At 37.2% G+C, this 19,316-nt stretch overlaps 1 protein-coding gene across 1 annotated transcript in view; it reads right to left on the bottom strand.

Annotated features, from left to right (window-relative positions):
• Positions 1-19,316, bottom strand: part of Nak (Numb-associated kinase) — a 330,611-nt gene that overhangs the window by 214,509 nt on the left and 96,786 nt on the right. Inside the window, exon 5 of the mRNA XM_067152785.2 lies at positions 4,869-5,072. Coding sequence (XP_067008886.2) covers positions 4,869-5,072 — 204 coding nt within the window. The remainder of the gene's footprint in view (positions 1-4,868; positions 5,073-19,316) is intronic.

Genomic DNA, 19,316 nt, shown 5'->3' with positions numbered 1-19,316 from the left:
CTCTAGTTGGGGTCTTACCAGAGACTTATATGTACTCTCCTTTACATTCTTACTACAACCCCTAAACACCCTCATAACCATGTGCAGAGATCTGTACCCTTTATTTACAATCCCATTTACGTGATTACCCCAATGAAGATCTTTCCTTATATTAACACCTAGATACTTACAATGATCCCCAAAAGGAACTTTCACCCCATCAACGCAGTAATTAAAACTGAGAGGACTTTTCCTCTTTGTGAAACTCACAACCTGACTTTTAACCCCGTTTATCAACATACCATTGCCTGCTGTCCATCTCGCAACATTTTCGAGGTCACGTTGCAGTTGCTCACAATCTTGTAACTTATTTATCACTCTATAGAGAATAACATCATCCGCAAAAAGCCTTACCTCCGATTACACTCCTTTACTCGTATCATTTATATATATACGTAAACATAAAGGTCCGATAATACTGCCCTGAGGAATTCCCCTCTTAATTATTACAGGGTCAGATAAAGCTTCACCTACTCTAATTCTCTGAGATCTATTTTCTAGAAATATAGCAACCCATTCAGTCACTCTTTTGTCTAGTCCAACTGCACTCATTTTTGCCAGTAGTCTCCCATGATCCACCCTATCAAATGCTTTAGACAGGTCAATCGCAATACAGTCCATTTGACCTCCAGAATCCAAGATATCTGCTATATCTTGCTGGAATCCTACAAGTTGAGCTTCAGTGGAATAACCTTTCCTAAAACTGAATTGCCTTCTATCGAACCAGTTATTAATTTCACAAGCATGTCTAATATAATCAGAAAGAATGCCTTCCCAAAGCTTACATACAATGCATGTCAAACTTACTGGCCTGTAATTTTCAGCTTTATGTCTATCACCCTTTCCTTTATACACAGGGACTACTATAGCAACTCTCCATTCATCTGGTATAGCTCCTCCGACCAAACAATAATCAAATAAGTACTTCAGATATGGTACTATATCCCAACCCATTGTCTTTAGTATATCCCCAGAAATCTGATCAATTCCAGCCGCTTTTCTAGTTTTCAACTTTTGTATCTTATTGTAAATGTCATTGTTATAATATGTAAATTTTATTACTTCTTTGGCCTTAGTCTCCTCCTCTATCTCGACATCATCCTTGTAACCAACAATCTTTACATACTGCTGACTGAATATTTCTGCCTTTTGAAGATCCTCACATACACACTCCCCTTGTTCATTAATTATTCCTGGAATGTCCTTCTTGGAACCTGTTTCTGCCTTAAAATACCTATACATACCCTTGCATTTTTCACTAAAATTTGTATGACTGCCAATTATGCTTGCCATCATGTTATCCTTAGTTGCATTCTTTGCTAGATTCAATTTTCTAGTAAGTTCCTTCAATTTCTCCTTACTTCCACAGCCATTTCTGACTATTTCTTTCCAGTCTGCACCTCCTTCTTAGTCTCTTTATTTCTCTATTATAATAAGGTGGGTCTTTATCATTCCTTACCACCGTTAAAGGTACAAACCTGTTTTCGCATTCCTCAACAATTTCTTTAAACCCATCTCAGAGTCTGTTTACATTTTTATTTACCGTTTTCCACCGATCATAGTTACTTTTTAGAAACTGCCTCATGCCTGCTTTATCAGCCATATGGTACTGCCTAACAGTCCTACTTTTAAGACCTTCCTTTCTATCACATTTATTTTGAACTACGACAAAAACAGCTTCATGATCACTAATACCATCTATTACTTCAGTTTCCCTATAGAGCTCATCTGGTTTTATCAGCACCACATCCAGGATATTTTTCCCTCTGGTTGGTTCCATCACTTTCTGAATCAGCTGTCCTTCCCATATTAACTTATTTGCCATTTGTTGGTCATGCTTCCTGTCATTTGCATTTCCTTCCCAACTGACATCTGGCAAATTCATATCTCCCGCTACAATCACATTTCTTTCCATGTCGTTTCCCACATAGCTGACTATCCTATCAAATAATTCCGAATCCGCGTCAGTGCTACCCTTTCCCGGTCTGTACACTCCAAATATATCAAGTTGCCTATTATCTTTAGAAATGAGCCTTACACCTAGAATTTCATGTGTCTCATCTTTAACTTTTTCGTAGTTTACAAATTCTTCTTTCACCAGAATGAACACTCCCCCTCCCACCATTCCTATCCTATCTCTACGATACACACTTCAGTGCCTTGAGAAAATTTCTGCATCCATTATATCATTTCTCAGCCATGATTCAACTCCTATTACAATATCTGGTAAATATATATCTATTAAATTACTTAATTCTATTCCTTTCTTTACAATACTTCTACAGTTCAACACTAACAATTTTATGTCATCCCTACTTGATTTCCAGTTCCCTGCTCCCTTATCACCGTTCCCTAGGCCATCCCGTTTCCCTGAATGTACCTCCCTCATAACCATGTGCAGAGATCTGTACCCTTTATTTACAATCCCATTTATGTGATTAGCCCAATGAAGATCTTTCCTTATATTAACACCTAGATACTTATAATGATCCCCAAAAGGAACTTTCACCCCATCAACGTAGTGTCTGCAATGCAGGAGTAGCTTATAGTTCTTAGATATAATGCTTCAGACTCTTCTCATGTAATTGTAGGAGACTACGCTCACGAGTGTTTATAACCGTGCAAAGAGTTCCCGCTGCACTGGCAAAGTATTACATTACATTATACTACATTACTTCCCCATTGTTCCGGTGTTTTAGGAACCTTACACTGCACCCATATAAGAATATACTGAATGTTATGATATAACCATCCGTTCTCTTATTTTTCAAGCACAACCGCATACTTTCAAATTAAATCTATAATAATGTTTGTCTCGTATTCTTTATAATAATGCTTCTGTTGCCTCTTACTGCACATGTTTACGTCTTCAAAGTCTCTGCTAACCATAATCTATAATCATGTAAACCAAGTGTGACAAAATACAGTTCCAATATACCGACCTGGGCGCTTCATATAAAGAAACAAAAGACACTCTCACTGTCAAACACGTTCAGAAATCTCACGGAAACATATTAATTAGTCTTTAGCATTTGTTTTGTAACATATGTTGGAAATGTGTTTATGAAACAGGGGCTTTTAACTGAAGTGATAAATTAATAACAACTGTTAGTTAACATTTGTTGAATAAAATGTAACGGAGTTAAGGAAATGAATCAAACTTTTTGTTTGGATTACCTACATCGTGGAAATATTTTTCAATGGCAACATCATCATCATAATGCCGTACGGACATTTCATACCCTTCAGCAAATGTCTTAAATGAATTTCAGAAAGAAGAGATAACAAACCATGGTTTAAACGATGTCTATAACCTTATTCGGTTTTAATCTTCAACAATACACCAAGAGAAATTAATTGTTGTATGGACTCCTTTCGAACACTTTCTAATCATGGTGTCTACTATTAGTTTCTTTTTCTGCTAAGGTATTTTGATGAGGTTCTCCATTACTCCTATTTATGTTACTGGCTTTTCTCTCCAGCTCATTCTGGCCTTGACTCCAGCCAACTTATCATTTACTCTCGTGAAATTCCAGTACAAAAGCTTAATTTTTTCTTGAGAATATAAACTTCTTAATCATATCTTTATGTTGGTTAAACGAATAGAAAGTAGAAGTGGAATCAAGACAGGCATTACTTGTTGAGAGGGATGACTCGGAGGTTTTGGGGATAGGCTTAACTTTTGTAACCGGCATTTCATGCATGCTGTTACTTGCAGGGCGTTGCTTTCTTTTCGCAGATTTCCTTCTTCTGATTGCATTATAGAATTTCTGAAATCACTTGTAGACTAAGATGCCTTTTTTTTTTCAAAATAAAATACTCAAATGTGGTTTTTGCTTATATTATTTTAGAGAAACAAAATATGGTGCTACGTGAATATAATAAGATTTGATTTATAGAAAAATGCACTAGGTAGATAGTTTTTCTTTAAGCATTCGCAAAGACGCCTTTTTCTCGAAACATGAATTTTGTCGCTTGGTCTATCATTGACAACACCATCCATTTGTACTTCTTCTTAAAACAAAAATCACCACCACCATGCCAAGTGGTTTTCAATACTTTGGTCAACAAAATTTTCTTTAAAAGACAAACATACCAGCAGATCCATGAATACTGACCTGCAAAGTCTGAAGGAGTTACTTGAAAACAACCTATAAATAACAATGAAGGAATTAACACAAGAACCAAATATATTGTCCCATAATGTGAGGAAGCATTTAAAGAGGCTTCGTTACATTCATCGCTGCAATATTTGGGTACCACATGAATCGAGTGAACAGAATTTGGCTCAGCATGTGCCTGTTTGCGATGCTTTGTTGGGATGCAATCAACACAATACTTTTCTGAAATGATTGGAGACTGGAGATGAGAAATGCATTGTGTATAGATGCTTGCAATATCAGTCATACCGAATCAACAGCTGACTAAGTTGTTGATAAACTTAACAATAATAGGTATTATATTTGATCCTGTATTGACTTGTCTAAATCTATTAAAGAAACTATTTAAAATAGTTTATGTTGAGTCCATCTCGTCAATACACTTCTAATGATTGAAAATTATTTATTCTGTCATACATGTTTCAGGAGCAATATGCATTCCCTTCATCAGTGAAGCCAAAATTGTATTTGCAAGGTTGATCCAACAAACTATTTTAAATAGTTTCTTTAAAAGCTACGTTATCGTACCATAAATTGTACTCTGCTTCGGCTGTATAACGAGTGTGCAGCAACATCCGGGGAATATTCATAGTTGCGCAGAAATAACTTGTTTTCCCACCAAATAATTGGCAATACTGGTGGTATAGAAATAATGTAAGTTTTACTCACCCAAATATCAGCCTTCGTGGTGATTGGTTTTCCTGAATAGAGATCCACCATCTCCGGAGCTCTGTAGGATAAAGTAGTGTACTTTTTAATTTCTTCTTCGATTGCTGCAACTCCTTGAACTTGTGGATTAAGAACTTTTCCAGTAGCGGAACCAAAATCACAGAGCACATAGTGCCCACTATCACCGAGCAGAATATTCTCCACCTGATTCAGAAAAGTAAACTTCAACTACCTGCACATAGTACAACAGTCAGTGTAAGGTTTTAGTCATATCCTAACAACTGCAAAACATTATATACACAATCCAAAAACAGACATTTAATTTCTTTATGGCTCATGTCCATTATGTAGATTCCTGGTAGTTGTTTAGCTGAAAAAGGCTACAAGATAACATACTTACCATAAAAAAGGCGTCTCATCATTACTCATAATCAACATCTATATCATCATCATTATTATTCACCATTCATATTTAACATTAAAATGATAACTGAAAATGTCAAAGGAGTTTTAAATTTTCATAGCCTTCCCTTAATGTAAAATAAAATATTTCACATCCACTTTAAACAAGCTCTAAGTGTACATTAACAACTTAAATTTTAGTTAGTTTTAAACTATAAACTCTACATTTAAATAGACAATTCACAGCTTAGAACAACGACAACAAAAATATCAATAACGAATGAGTTGACCGTGTGGATAAGGTTGCATAGCTGTGAGCTTGCATTCAGGAGATTGTGGGTTCGAATCAAACCATCAGCAGCACTGAAGATAAGTTTCCAGTGGTTTCCCATTTTCACAGCAGGTGAATGCTCGGTCATGGCTGCTACCTTTCCAATCCTAGCCTTTTCCCATCCATCTGTCGCCAAAAACTTTTGATGTGTTAGTGCAATGTTAAATGACTTGTAAAATTTTGATTTTTTGATTTACCGTATTTACTTGATTATTACACCCCTTTTCCCCCCCACTTTTACAGCCAAAAAAAGTAAAAAAGGGGGTGGGGGTTCCAATATGAGATGACCTCAAATTTTGTGCAATGAACACATGACTTCTAGGATAAAAAGGGCTATAAATTGTTACATATAAACTTTCTACACTGTTCTTTAACAAACTTATGAATGTATTTGATGGAAGGCAGCATTTCTAAATGTAAAAAGACAACAAATGGTGAACAAGACTTTTAGGCCTACGTATAAAAGTAAATATAGTCTGTTTTAATTACTCTTATATTACGTCATTCGTTACATCTCATTAATTCCTCTGATGAGGTTGACATCAGAAAGGGCATATGATCATAAAAACTTGTTACGACGATTCATCTCGCTTCATTCTCAATCCCATAGTGAAAAGGATTAAGGGTATCATATTATATTATGCAATATTGATACAAAATAACTTAATAACCAGTCATTTGTCTCTGTCAGTTGAGCAGTAGGCCTACCACACAGTAAACCTGAGTAAACCTGATCACTGCTTTCATTTGAATTACAATGAAACCTCGGAATGCGAGTAACTTGGTCTACGAGTGTTTTGCAAGATGAGCAAACATTTTAAATAAATTGTAACTTGATAAGTATCGGATCCCTTCCATTTTTCTTTCCTTCCCACCCTCCATCCCCCAGGGGCTCTGAACTTCGGAGCGTGGGTTGGCGACCACGGGGCCCTTAGCTGAGTCCTGGCATTGCTTCCACTTACTTGTGCCAGGTTCCTCACTTTCATCTATCCTGTCCGACCTCCCTTGGTCAACTCTTGTTCTTTTCCGACCCCGATGCTATTAGGTTTGCGAGGGCTAGGGAGTCTTTCATTTTCACGCCCTTCGTGGCCCTTGTCTTCCTTTAACCGATATCTTCATTTTTCGAAGTGTCGGTTCTCTTCCTCTTTTTTTCCTCGAATTAGTGTTATATAAAGGATTGTTGCCCAATTGTATTTCCTCTAATAACAATAACCACCATCACCACCCTCTAATAAACGTCCCCCACCCCCTTTCTCTATTTATCATTTCTTTATCAATTACTACGGCAAGTTGTTTCGAGTTGAACCTCGTATTTCTTTCATTATTTCTTCCCATTTTTAATATATTTTTATTTGGCTTTATTCTTTTTTAACGTTTTAAATTATTTTAAAACCTATATATCCACTTTGATTTTGACGAAATTAAATCCTACACTGTTTCCCTAAGACTTCATTCATGTCACCTTTTACCCTTCGGCCGGAAAACAAATGCCAACAAGACCTGCCTAGCAACGACTTTACATAAGTGCATACTTGATCTGCTTATGAACTTCAAATATATTTGTTTTCGGCGCAAGATAGTGATGTTTTGTTTACTCTCTTGACTGTGATTATTGTGTTTTGAACATTAACTGAATTGCCACGATGTGATACAATGTTAATATTTTGCCTATGTTTAATATGTTAGTTATTGTTAAGATCTTCGCTAATTGGCTGATGATGACACTCTAAATGTGTTGAAACCGGTCCCATTAAACAGGTTGTAACTACTTTTTACTACGGAGTATTGAAAGGTGGATCCTTCCCTATAATATTGTACATCTTATGAGGTTCTGCAATACGAGCGTCACATGTGCCTACGTTTTCCCCTCCCCTGTTCGTTTGTTGAATGGATGAACGAGGTCTTTGGTCCTGTAGCGAAGAAATACCTTTCAGAACATAATATGCAGCTCGAAGTCTTGCTGGTTATGGACAATGCTCCTGCTCATCCACCAGGCCTTAAAGCCTTGAGGACAACTTACTGGAGGAAATCAAGTTCGTTAAGGTTAAGTTCCTTCCAACACTACTCCACTACTCCAGCCTATGGATCAGCAAGTCATTTTCGAACTTCAAGAAGCTATACACCAAAGCACTATTTCAGCGATGCTTCGAAGTGACCAAAGAAACAAACCTTCCCCTCCGAGAGTTTGGGCGAAATCATTTCCCCATCGTGAACTGCCTGAAGATCATCGATAAAGCCTGGGATGAAGTCACCAAGAGAACTCCCACTTCCGCTTGGGGAAAGCTGTGGCCTGACTGTGTTCTTGGACATGATATGGAGGGGATTGTTGATGACAATGAGCTGCCGATTGTCGATGAAATTGTGTACTTAGGGGAGACTATGGGGCTGGAGGTGAATCTCGTGGACATTCAAGAGCTGGTGGAAGAACATAGCCAGGAACTGACCACCAACGAACTGATGGACCTGCATCGCGAACAACAGGAGGATGTTATGGAGGAGATCTCGTCCGGGCAAAAAGGAGGAGGAAAAGGCATTGGAATCTCTCACTTCAACCGAGATTCAGGAGAAGTGCAAAATGTGGGAAACGGTGCAAAATTTTGTAGAGAAACACCACCCGAATAAGGCTGTAGCAGTGCGAGCGATGAATTAGTTCAATGACAATGCAATGTCGCATTTTCGTGAAATCCTCAAAAAGCAAAAGCAACAGTCATTGGACAGGTTCCTCGTTAAAGCTGCACGAAAAGAAATCCATTCCAGTGAGCCAACAGATAGCAGTGATTCCGTTAGTGAGATTCGTGCTACACAGTAACTCTTCTCATGCCATCTCTCGTCTCCCTCACACCAACAATGATTCTGTTGTAAGGAAAAGTGCACTTTAATTTATTTAATGTTATATTTTGTTTTAGAAATGGTATGCGAATAAATATTTTTGTGTTGTGGACGAATCATCCACGGTTCAATTGTTTCTTACGGGAAAACTTGCTTTGATATACGAGCGCTTTGGATAACAAGCATGTTGCCGGAACGAATTATGCTCGCAATCCAAGGTTCCACTGTATTGTCTTGCACCGCCAACTTACCTGCTACCAGTGTGTCATCATTCCAAGTGACGTCATCTTCACTGCCATCTCATCAGCTGCGCAGAGCGAGGTCCCGTCTTTTTGAACCTTTTAAAAATAGTTTTGTTCACGACTATAAAATCCAAACAGTGTGAATCTATTCCTAAAGGGTTTCTCGAGATGGTCTCTGATATTCCCAGTTGGTGTATGTGTAGCAGAAGCAACTCCTTTCAAATAAAGCCTTGTAGAAAGCGTGCCAAACCACCAGCTGATAAGTAGCGTATCTTACGAGTTGTACTTCCGAATGTAATACATAGTGACTGGATGTATTCTTTTGATAACTGCAGCTGTTGAAACCAAGAGCCTTATTTTAAAGTATATTTCATGCTTGTTCTCCATATTTACCACATCAGGATTTACCTAAACAGCTTGTAAATGAGATAAGAGACCGCATTGTTTAGGTTAGGAATGCTATCGTCCGGATAGTGTCAGAAGTTCCATGAAGGAAAGAATAAAAATAAATAACAGGAAAGTTTGCCGCATTTATGGATATCTACAGATGTGGCGGTAATGTTTTATGAGAAAGTCGCGAGATGGCAGCACTCAATATGCGGTCATTGAAGTTAGTCCTGTCATTTTTAAAACATTTATGAGTTGTGACAAGCTTTATATTGGGTACATGAGCTGTATGTTCAATGAATATGTTCCAGTCATTATGGTTTCAGACATTTCTCTACTGACTGCAAAAAGCTACAGACCTGCTTCCATTGCTCAGAAGTTCATAATATCGATAGATGTCCCAAAACAAACATTGAATGTGTAAACTGCCAATCTCAAAACCAGAAAATTACTTCAAGGAATCACCATAGCACACTAAACACCCAACATCCTGCTACTTCTATAGACTGTCCAACCTATAACAAAATATTAAATATCATTAAATCAAGAATCAATTATGATTAATCTGTTGATATATCAACAAAATTTACATAAATCACTTGTGCCTACGCAGGAACTTTCCCTTAACATAGAACATGATGAAGGAACAGTTTTATGCCTACAAGAACCCAATGTGAGGAATATAAAGTGCTTGGATTTGGTCAAGAATTTCAGATTCATGTATCCAGAAATAATACACCTAAAGAACAGATCTGTGCAGCTATTTTGTTATCACAATACGGCTCTGCTGACAGAGTTATTATTTGCACAACCTTCAATCAGCGTGAACTTTATGCAATGCTTATTTTGATTCCACAAGGGACATCAACATCAATATAAATGCCCTTCAGCGGATATACGATGATTTGAAAGGAAAACCAATTCTTTTCACTGGAGATATCAACACCAAACACGGATTATGGGGCAACCCTATTGAAGATTCTTGAGGAAAACTCTCTTACGATTTTTTTAGCACCAATAACCCAACTATCCTCAATAACGGCAACCAACCAACATACTTCCGAAGTAATTCCCAGAGATTTTTAGATGTGTGTGTATTCATTCACTTTTTCCTTTCATTTTAGACTGGAAAGTACGTGATCTTCCAACACTTTCAGACCACGCTTTAATCACTGTGACTATACAATCTACACCAAGCAGGCCTACTATTAATGCTTCGAATTATCTGGCAAGATTATACAGAACAAAAAATGTGAAATGGGACCACTTTCATTGAGCAGCCAGAAGTAATCTTGGGAAAATGGCAACTAAGATAGAGGCCTGCAAATCCGCGAACGAGTTGGATGAAATAGTAAACTGTTTAAATGAAACCATAATAAAGCTCTCAGAGGTTAACTTACCTTAGATCTCTCAAAATCCATGTAAACAATTCTGGTGGAATGAAGAACTTTCCATACTTCAAAAGCAAGTACTGGCTTGTCACAGACGATATAAGAGAAGTCGCTACCCTCTCTTATGTCAGAGATATTAAGCAGTATACTTGAAAACTAAGGAAGACTACGGAAAATTAATACTAAAATGGAAATCAGTATGTTGGAAGAAATTTTGATCTGCTCCAATGAAAAACAACCCTTGGGGGTATATTTATAAATTATCTAGGAAACCAGAAAATTTAAATACCAACCTCACTTGAATCGAAACTGAAAACGGCTACACAAAAAATTTCGCTGATACCGTCAACGTTCGATAAATAAATTCTTCTCAGATGAAAAAGATGAGTCAGAACAACAAGCATCAGTTAAAAAGTTTTCAGAAATTCCTCCTGATACTGAAGATGATGCACCATTTTCTCAACAGGAAGTTGAATGCATTATCCTTTTGCAGAATGACAAGAAAGCTCCCAGCTGGGATGGACTGTCTGCTAATATAATCAAAAACATTCACTACTACTTCCCTTCCTTATTTGTCATTCTGTTCATCAAATGTCTGGCTCTAAACCATTTTCCAACTTCTTGAAAACTGGCAATTGTTAAAATAATCCCAAAGAGAAGTTCTCTAGTTAATTTTACTCCCAAATCATTTAGACCAATTTGTCTTCTACCTGTGTTTGGGAAGATCTTAGAGAAATTATTCATTGATCGAGTTATGTCATCATCATCATCATCATTTCCCTTTATCCAGCTGTAGCCGGGTAGGGGCAAATATAGTTCCTCTCCACTTTCTTCGGTCTTTCCACCACTCCTCTTCCAACACTGTGTCCCAGTCCAGGTTTCTTTCTATAATGCTGCGTTAGATGGTATCCTTCCATCTCAATCGTGGTCGTCCACGGCCTCTCCTTCCTTGAATTTGCATTTCCATCACCTTTTTTGGCATTCTTTCGTCGCTCATTCGCTTATGTGCCCAAACCATCTTAGTCGGCTCTTCTCTATTCTATCATTCATTTTTTCCACTCCAATTTCTTCCCGGATTTTCTCATTCCTTATTTTGTCTCTTCTACTCTTCTGTATCATAGTCCTCAAGAATTTCATTTCGGCTGCCTGTATTCGACTCTCATCCTTCTTTGTCATTGTCCAAGTTTCTGCTCCGTAAGTTGTTATGGGTACGTAATACATCTTGTACATAGTATCCTTTGCTTCCATTGGCACATCTTTGTCCCATAACATATTTCTTACACTATGATACAAACAACTTCCAGCTTGAATCCTTTTACTAATCTCAGCATCCAGTTGAGCATTCTCCATTAATTCACTCCCCAGGTATTTAAACGTTTCCACTACTTCCAAGGACTTGTCTGCAAGTCTAATCTGACCTTTCCCTTCTTTCTCCCCTCTAGTCATAACAAGAGTTTTACTCTTTTCTACACTTTTTTTTCAATCCACATTCTTCAATCTTCCCATTCACCACATTCAACTGTTCTTGAACCTTCCTGTCGTCTTCTCCCCAAATCACAATATCATCTGCAAATAACATCATGTTCATTTCTCTTCCTCCATATGCTGCTTTTGCCATTCTCATGATGTCATCCATTACTATTGTAAACAGGATTGGTGATAGAACACTTCCCTGTCTCAGCCCACTAGTTATTTTGAACCAACTTGTCCTGCCAACTTGTGTTTGCACGCAACTACAACATTCCTTATACAATGCCATGATCATTTTTATTAATCCCTGTCCAATTCCTTTTTGCACCAGACTGTCCCAAACTTTCGTCCTAGGGACACTGTCATATGCCTTTTCAATATCAATGAATGTCATCACCATATCATTCCCGTACTCCCAATGCTTTTCCATTAGTTGCCTCATAATGAAAATGGGCTCTATTGTTGACCTTCCACTTCTGAAACCAAACTGATTTTCCTGTATCTGCTTCTCAACCCTCAACCTTATTCTACTTTCCAGTATCCTTTCCATTATCTTAGCAACATGGGATATTAGAGTAATTCCCCTGTAGTTCTTCAAAACTTTCTTATCACCTTTCTTGAAAACTAGGATGATTATTCCTTTTTGCCAATCCTCAGGGACCTCCTTATTCTCCCAGACATTCCTGAGAATCCGATATGTCCACTGCAGGCCTACAGCTCCAGCTGCCTGTATCATCTCCACTGAAATTTCATCTATTCCAGCAGTTTTTCCATTTTTCATCTTTCTTACTGCCATTTCAATTTCATTCATTGTAATTTCTTTATCCATTTCTTCGTCAACTAATTGCCTTTCCTGGTCGTCCATTGAATGACTGTCATCCGTTCTTATGTTCAGCAGCTTCTGAAAATACTCTCTCCATCTATTTCTTATTTCTTCTGGCTTTGTTAAAATTATGCCACCTTCATCCTTCACAAATCTGGTGTTTACTTGATCTCTCTTTTTGTTTCTTAAGATACCATACAGTAATTTCTAGCTGCCCTGCGTATCATCTCTCAATGTCTGTGTGAATAAGGCCCAGCTGTATCACATGTATTTCTATAGTTTTCTAAGTTGCAATCAGTATGGCTTTACCCCTCAGAAATCAACCGAAAATGCTGTTCTTGACGTGGTACAATCGAAGAATGAAGAAAGTTGCTGTAAAAATTTCTCTGGACGTTAAGTGGTGCTTGGTGGCCCAAAATTTTGTCCCAGTTAAAGGAGAAATGATGCCCAAAAAATCTCTATAAACTAATTCAGTCTTACTTTTGTAAACAAAGAGTGAAGCAGTCTCCACAAGGCTGTCCACAAGGATCAACATGTAGCCCTGCTTTCTGGAATATCCTTTATGACAACCTCTTACAGCGAATTCTTCTAACAGGGCGTCGGGTCATTGCCTATGCTGATGATGCTCTTCTTCTAATTGAAGCTGAAAATGTGAGAGTTCTCACCGTTCGAACAAATTCTGCCTTGAGTAGTGTTTTTAATTGGGGTGAAACTAACAAACTGCAATTTAATGCAGTGAAGACCAAAGCGATGTTTCTCACAAGGAGAAGAAAACAGAAGGAACCAAGAATAATTATGAATGGACATCAAATAAAAATTGAGGATCAATCATCATTTTTGGGCATTACCCTGGACAAACACTCACATTCAGATGAACTCACTTCAACAACTTAAAAATTAAGGCTAATAAATTTTTACAGGGACTAACTGTTGCATGCAAACCGTCGTGGGGACTGAATTCAGAAGTACTTAAAATAATTTATTATAAGACATTTGTGCTACCGACTCTATACTGTGCCTCTTCTTTCTGAAACACACTGGGAAAGAAATGAGCCCGGAATAAATTATTGCAAATTCAAAGAGGCTTACCGGACAACTTCTACCAATGCAGCACTTATTATTTCTGGAATTGAGCCGCTCTTTTTGACTGCCATTGGACTAGCCAAACTGACATTACTTAAGAAAAATAGGCCATCACCTCAGCCTATCATCAATACTGTTATAGAACAACAATGCCACTCTTTTACAGTCAGGTCATCCAAGATTGTTCAAGAAGATTCTCCATATCAAATGCATAGACACTCATTACTGCATCATTTATACCGATGGCTCTCGTACATCAAAATACAACGGTAAGGACCTTGTTGGGTGTGCTTTTGTAATATACAAAAACGAAAGTGAAGTTTTTACAGCACAGTATAAACTATCCTCCTGCTGCTCGGTGTTTCAGGTAGAACTACTAGCCATTAAGTGTGCAATACAGTCGAGTCATGACAACAACAAAAGGGTCCAAATACTCAGTGATTTGCAACCTGCGTTGAAGTCTATAGATAACAAATATAATATGAACCCATCAGCAGGTGCTATAAGAACTATAGCTCACCAAAAACGTCATATCTGCATTTCCTGGATTCGTGGACATACTGGATCCATCGGAAATGAGAGAGCTGATCAACTAGCAAAAGCTGCTGCTCAATCAAATTGAGAAGTCATGAATGACAGTCCTCCCTTATGCTATGCAAGAAGACAAATCAAAGAATATATCTTGAATCAATGGAACCTTCTGTGGACTTCTGCTTCAAATGGATCCGTTACTAAAAGAGTATATTTTCCCACAGTGTACAACCGATTTCAGTGCAAACTTTTGGTGCCAAATTTTGAGTTAACACAATTTATGCCAGGCCATGGACATTTCAAATCATATTTCAAATGTTTTAAAATTATTTTGACAGATAACTATTCTTGCTTTTGTGGGTCTACTCAAAAAGTTGATCATTTAATATTCGATTGTCTGGCGTTTACAAGAGCAAGATTTGATTTGGACTCTCATTTGAACTGCAGTAATATTCAGCTTTCACAACCACTATACCATATTCTCATACAGACATGCTGTTACAAACATTTCCTAATTTTCATTCATCGCCTCTTTCGTAAACTGGTTCTGTAAATCAGCATCATTTATGACCCTAAAATACTTTGTAAAATAGGGTTCATTTGTATTGGATATTCATAATAATAATAATAATAATAATAATAATAATAATAATAATAATAATAATAATAATAATAATAATAATAATAATAACAACGTCTTCATGAAGTTTGATTCTGTGCGTTCGTTGTCTCCATTTTTTTATTAACGCATACTATAGTATGTTTTGTTTGGAGTCTCCGAAAATTGTTGAAAGTAAGTGGGGACATGAAAATTATTATTATTATTATCATTATTATTATTATTTGTTAGATACGTTGGCGAGTAAAACAATAATTATATTGGGTGGTTTTGATCACGTTTTAAACCTACTTCTCTCCAAAAAATACCTATATTGGCCCGAATTACGAGATATTAAACAATCACTTTGTTGGACTAGCCAAACTGACATTACTTAAGAAAAATAGGCCATTACCTCAGCCTATCATCAATATTGTTATAGAACAACAATGCCACTCCTGTTGCAACCCCAAGGGTTGTTTCTCGTTGGAACAGAGCAAAATTTCTTCCAACATACTGATTTCCGTTTTAGTATTAATTTTCTGTAATCTTTGTATTTCTATAGTACCACGAATATTTCTCCACTAAAGTAAACTTGTTTTCTCATCCATAGGTGGTACAGCCAGGGGAGGGGCGGGGGGTCTATTACACGAGGGGGTCTAATACACGAGAAAATACGGTAATATAATCTCAGCTGCCTGCAAATCAATTTCGATGTTCTGTTCTACCATAACGTATAGAATTGTGGTGACTCCTATGTAGATAAACAACGAGTCTGTGCTCCTGCTGCTTGATAGTGTGATGAACAGACAGGCTGGCTTGTGACAGAACATCACTCCTCCTTGATCTTACAGTGAAGTGATGCAGTGTTGAATTATGAAAGGGTTACATTTATGCCTTTGCACGTGACTTGTTTTATTCACGGATGCAAATATTCAATTAGTATGTATGCTGAAAGTGTGTCACAGCTTGGTAGAACAAATATTACATACTGTAAATAGGAATATGCAATTCAAGAGTAGTGAAACAGTTTAATGCACATGGAAAAATAATCAGGTGGAAAGTACAAGGGAAAGGCTAGGATTGTTGAAGAAACTATTTTAATTTCAGTACAGAATCAACATATCGTGTTTTGTCCCAGGCTACAAATCAGGAGATTTTATCAGGACGCCTAAGGACAAGGATGAATTTTAAAAAGTGGGAGACAATTCCACAGAAAGATCGGCAACTTTTGGATAAAGTAGAGTTTGTGATTTACACTTCAGTAAAGAGGTGATTATAAAACTGATTCTTTTACAGTGGAAAGTGAAAAGATGGAAATACCCAGGGTATGATGGAAACAAATCAGGAGCAGTTTCTCATACACTGCCAAACTTACCAAAATATGTCAATTCTACATGTTGTTTAAAGGGGCCTAACATCTAAGGTCGTCAGTCCTATGTCAATTCCAATGAAGTCCCACACAGGCCTAACCAATGGTACAACATGAAGATGCAACAAAAAGACTGAAGATAAAAGCAAGTCAGGTGACTCAGTACAATGTAACTCAAAATGTGAGCAAAATTATTCACGTGCTTACTTACATCTTCTCACATACAGATCTCAACCAAATTAGATCCTGTGAAACAAAATATTCTTCAAAAAAGGCAAATTAAAAATCTCAACTGGAAATTAGTTTGAACTGAAATTAATCTCAGCACATTCAAAGCCAGTATGAATATGTCAAAAAAGAAACTTAAATCAACTTACTGTCAATGTACAAGTAATAAGTTTCTTAGTAGAAGCAAAAAATATTTGAGACTCTATGCTTAAGAATTGCCAGGTTAACGATTTCCATGGCATGAGATACAGTGATAATTTCATTTTAGACAGTTTGCTGCTCAAAATAAAATCTCTAAAAGGAAATGCACACTCTGCCAGAACATGACAAGTTACCTCTTCATTCTGAAAGTTGTTTGAGGAACCTTTCTAAAGGACTTAAATGCCCATTACTTTTCTTACTAGTAAAAGTCTAGGACAGAATCCACAGATATTTATGTAATAGGCCTTGCGGGCTGGAGAAGCGTTGTGTAAGAGAATATATATTGGAACTGTTGCTCAGCACTGACTACAGTAGCAAGAACAGTAATCATCAGACACCATTTCAATCACGTATTGACTAACGGTACATACTGCCTCGGAGTAGAGATCGAATAGCTGGAATACTATGATGATCCAGTGTGTTACGTACCAGTAGTATCAGAAAATTAATGAACCAGAGGAATGGCATGCTAAAGAAGAGAGATCTCTAACTCCCCAGCTACTTCCTGCTAATATTCAGGCAGACTGTTATACTAGATATGCACCTACGCAGCAGTAAGCCCAACTATCAGAGATAAATGGCAGCAGAATACACAAAGCACATCACAACAAACAATGGTCACTGTAATCTTATTGTTGATAAATTTTATGAGCTTTCTATATTGCAGGCCTTCACATTTAGTTTTCTTCCAACTTTGTGAGACGTCCTTTCTTTCATGACTCCCTCTTGTGTTGATATTCAATCGATTGTTCCTTCATGACTTTTTTCTCATTCTTCCCAATAATCACCATCACCACCAATATTATTATAGTCGGTACGGTAAAACTGAATAAGATATAAATAATATTAAAAATTAAATTTTTGGCACCTTCCCCGAAACAACCATTTCGAAAAGGGTGAATAAAATTCCTTATTCCCCAACTTAACATACCGATTTTCATCAAATTCTGTTCAACCATTTTCTTGTACCTCGGCGCTGATATGGACTTAGCAACAAAAATCAATTTTTATTTTTTTTTACAAGTTGCTTTATGTCGCATCGACACAGATAGATCTTATGGCGACGATGGGACAGGAAGTCTAGGAGTGGGAAGGAAGTAGCCGTGGCCTTAATTAAGGTACAGCCCCAGCATTTGCCTGGTGTGAAAATGAGAAACCACGGAAAACCATCTTCAGAGCTGCCAAATACAGGCCCAAAGCTGAGCAACCATAACTGCACATCCAACTCCTTTGATGAAATAGAGCTTTTTCGGACTCATAACATACCTTATTCTTACATCCTGTATACTATTCTAAAATCCAAGTTAATTAAGCTAAATAACAGATTTGGAAATATAATGAAGAAAGAAAGAAAGAAAGAAAACTCAGCAACAAAAATAAAGAAGTCTGGAGCATAACGGTAAAAAGAAACTAATTAAAAACAAGTAAAATCAAACTTGAAAATATAAGCCAATGCATAAATAGAACACAATACATGATAACGTAAAGTGAAAACAAGTATGGCAATAAACAGCGATCATCATCATCATCATCATCATCATCGGTTTGCCCTTCCAGCAAGCCAGGTAGGGTGTTTGAAAACGAGCGTCTTTCAAAGTTGCCTATTCAAAAACATTTTGTTGTCCAAGACAGATTCCCAATTCCATCCTCTTCCCTCTACGTCTTCCCTCAGTTGGTCCATCCATCTTCTTCTTGGTCTTCTACCTGTTATTCTCTCTTCCAAATAAGCACATGGTAACCTTGTGCTATTCATTCGTTTAACATGCCCAAACCATTTATGTCTAGATGACCTAAGTCTTTCCTCCATCGATTCATTTAGACCTAGGTTAGATCAGATCTCATCATCTTTCACGTGATCAAGTCAGGTCTTTTGGAGGGCAGTTCTAAGAAATATCATTTCACAGGCTTGAATCCTACTTTGATGTTAGTGTGCAGTTTTCAGAGAATATGTAAGGATGGGAATGAAATATGACTTGTACAGGGTCATTTTTGGTCTTTGTGGGACCTTCTCATCCCATAGTAGGTGTCTTAACGATACTGTAAAAGTTAGAGCCTTTGGTTACTCTGTTTGTTTTTTCTATCTCAGCTCTGTTATTACTAGCCATTACGCTTCCTAAATAACTGAATTGGTGTACGTCAACTTGGTGGTACTGTATTTTTATGTTGCATTCTGTATTATGTCCGCTGATTTTCAATGTTACTGTTTTTGATGGGTTCAATTTCATTCCATAATCATCAAACTTCTTACACCACGCATTCACATTATTTTGCACTCCCTTCTCTGTTTCATCCCATATTGCCACATCATCTGCAAACACCAGAGCCTGAAGATCTTTATTACCTTTTCCTTTTAGTTCCTTCAAAATGGTATCCATAACTGCTATGAATAGAAGAGGTGATAAGGCACTTCCCTGTTGTACTCCTTTGGTTGTATTGAACCATTCAGAGTGACCATCTCCAATTCTGACACAGCTTTTACAATTAGTATATAGCATTTGGATGTTCCTAATAATACAGTAAAATACCAGTACAACAAAATTTTGGGAACCTCGGAAATTAA

This window comes from Anabrus simplex, chromosome 8 (genome assembly GCF_040414725.1).
Source record: "Anabrus simplex isolate iqAnaSimp1 chromosome 8, ASM4041472v1, whole genome shotgun sequence".
Taxonomy (NCBI): domain Eukaryota; kingdom Metazoa; phylum Arthropoda; class Insecta; order Orthoptera; family Tettigoniidae; genus Anabrus; species Anabrus simplex.
This window is presented reverse-complemented; position numbering and strand designations above follow the sequence as displayed.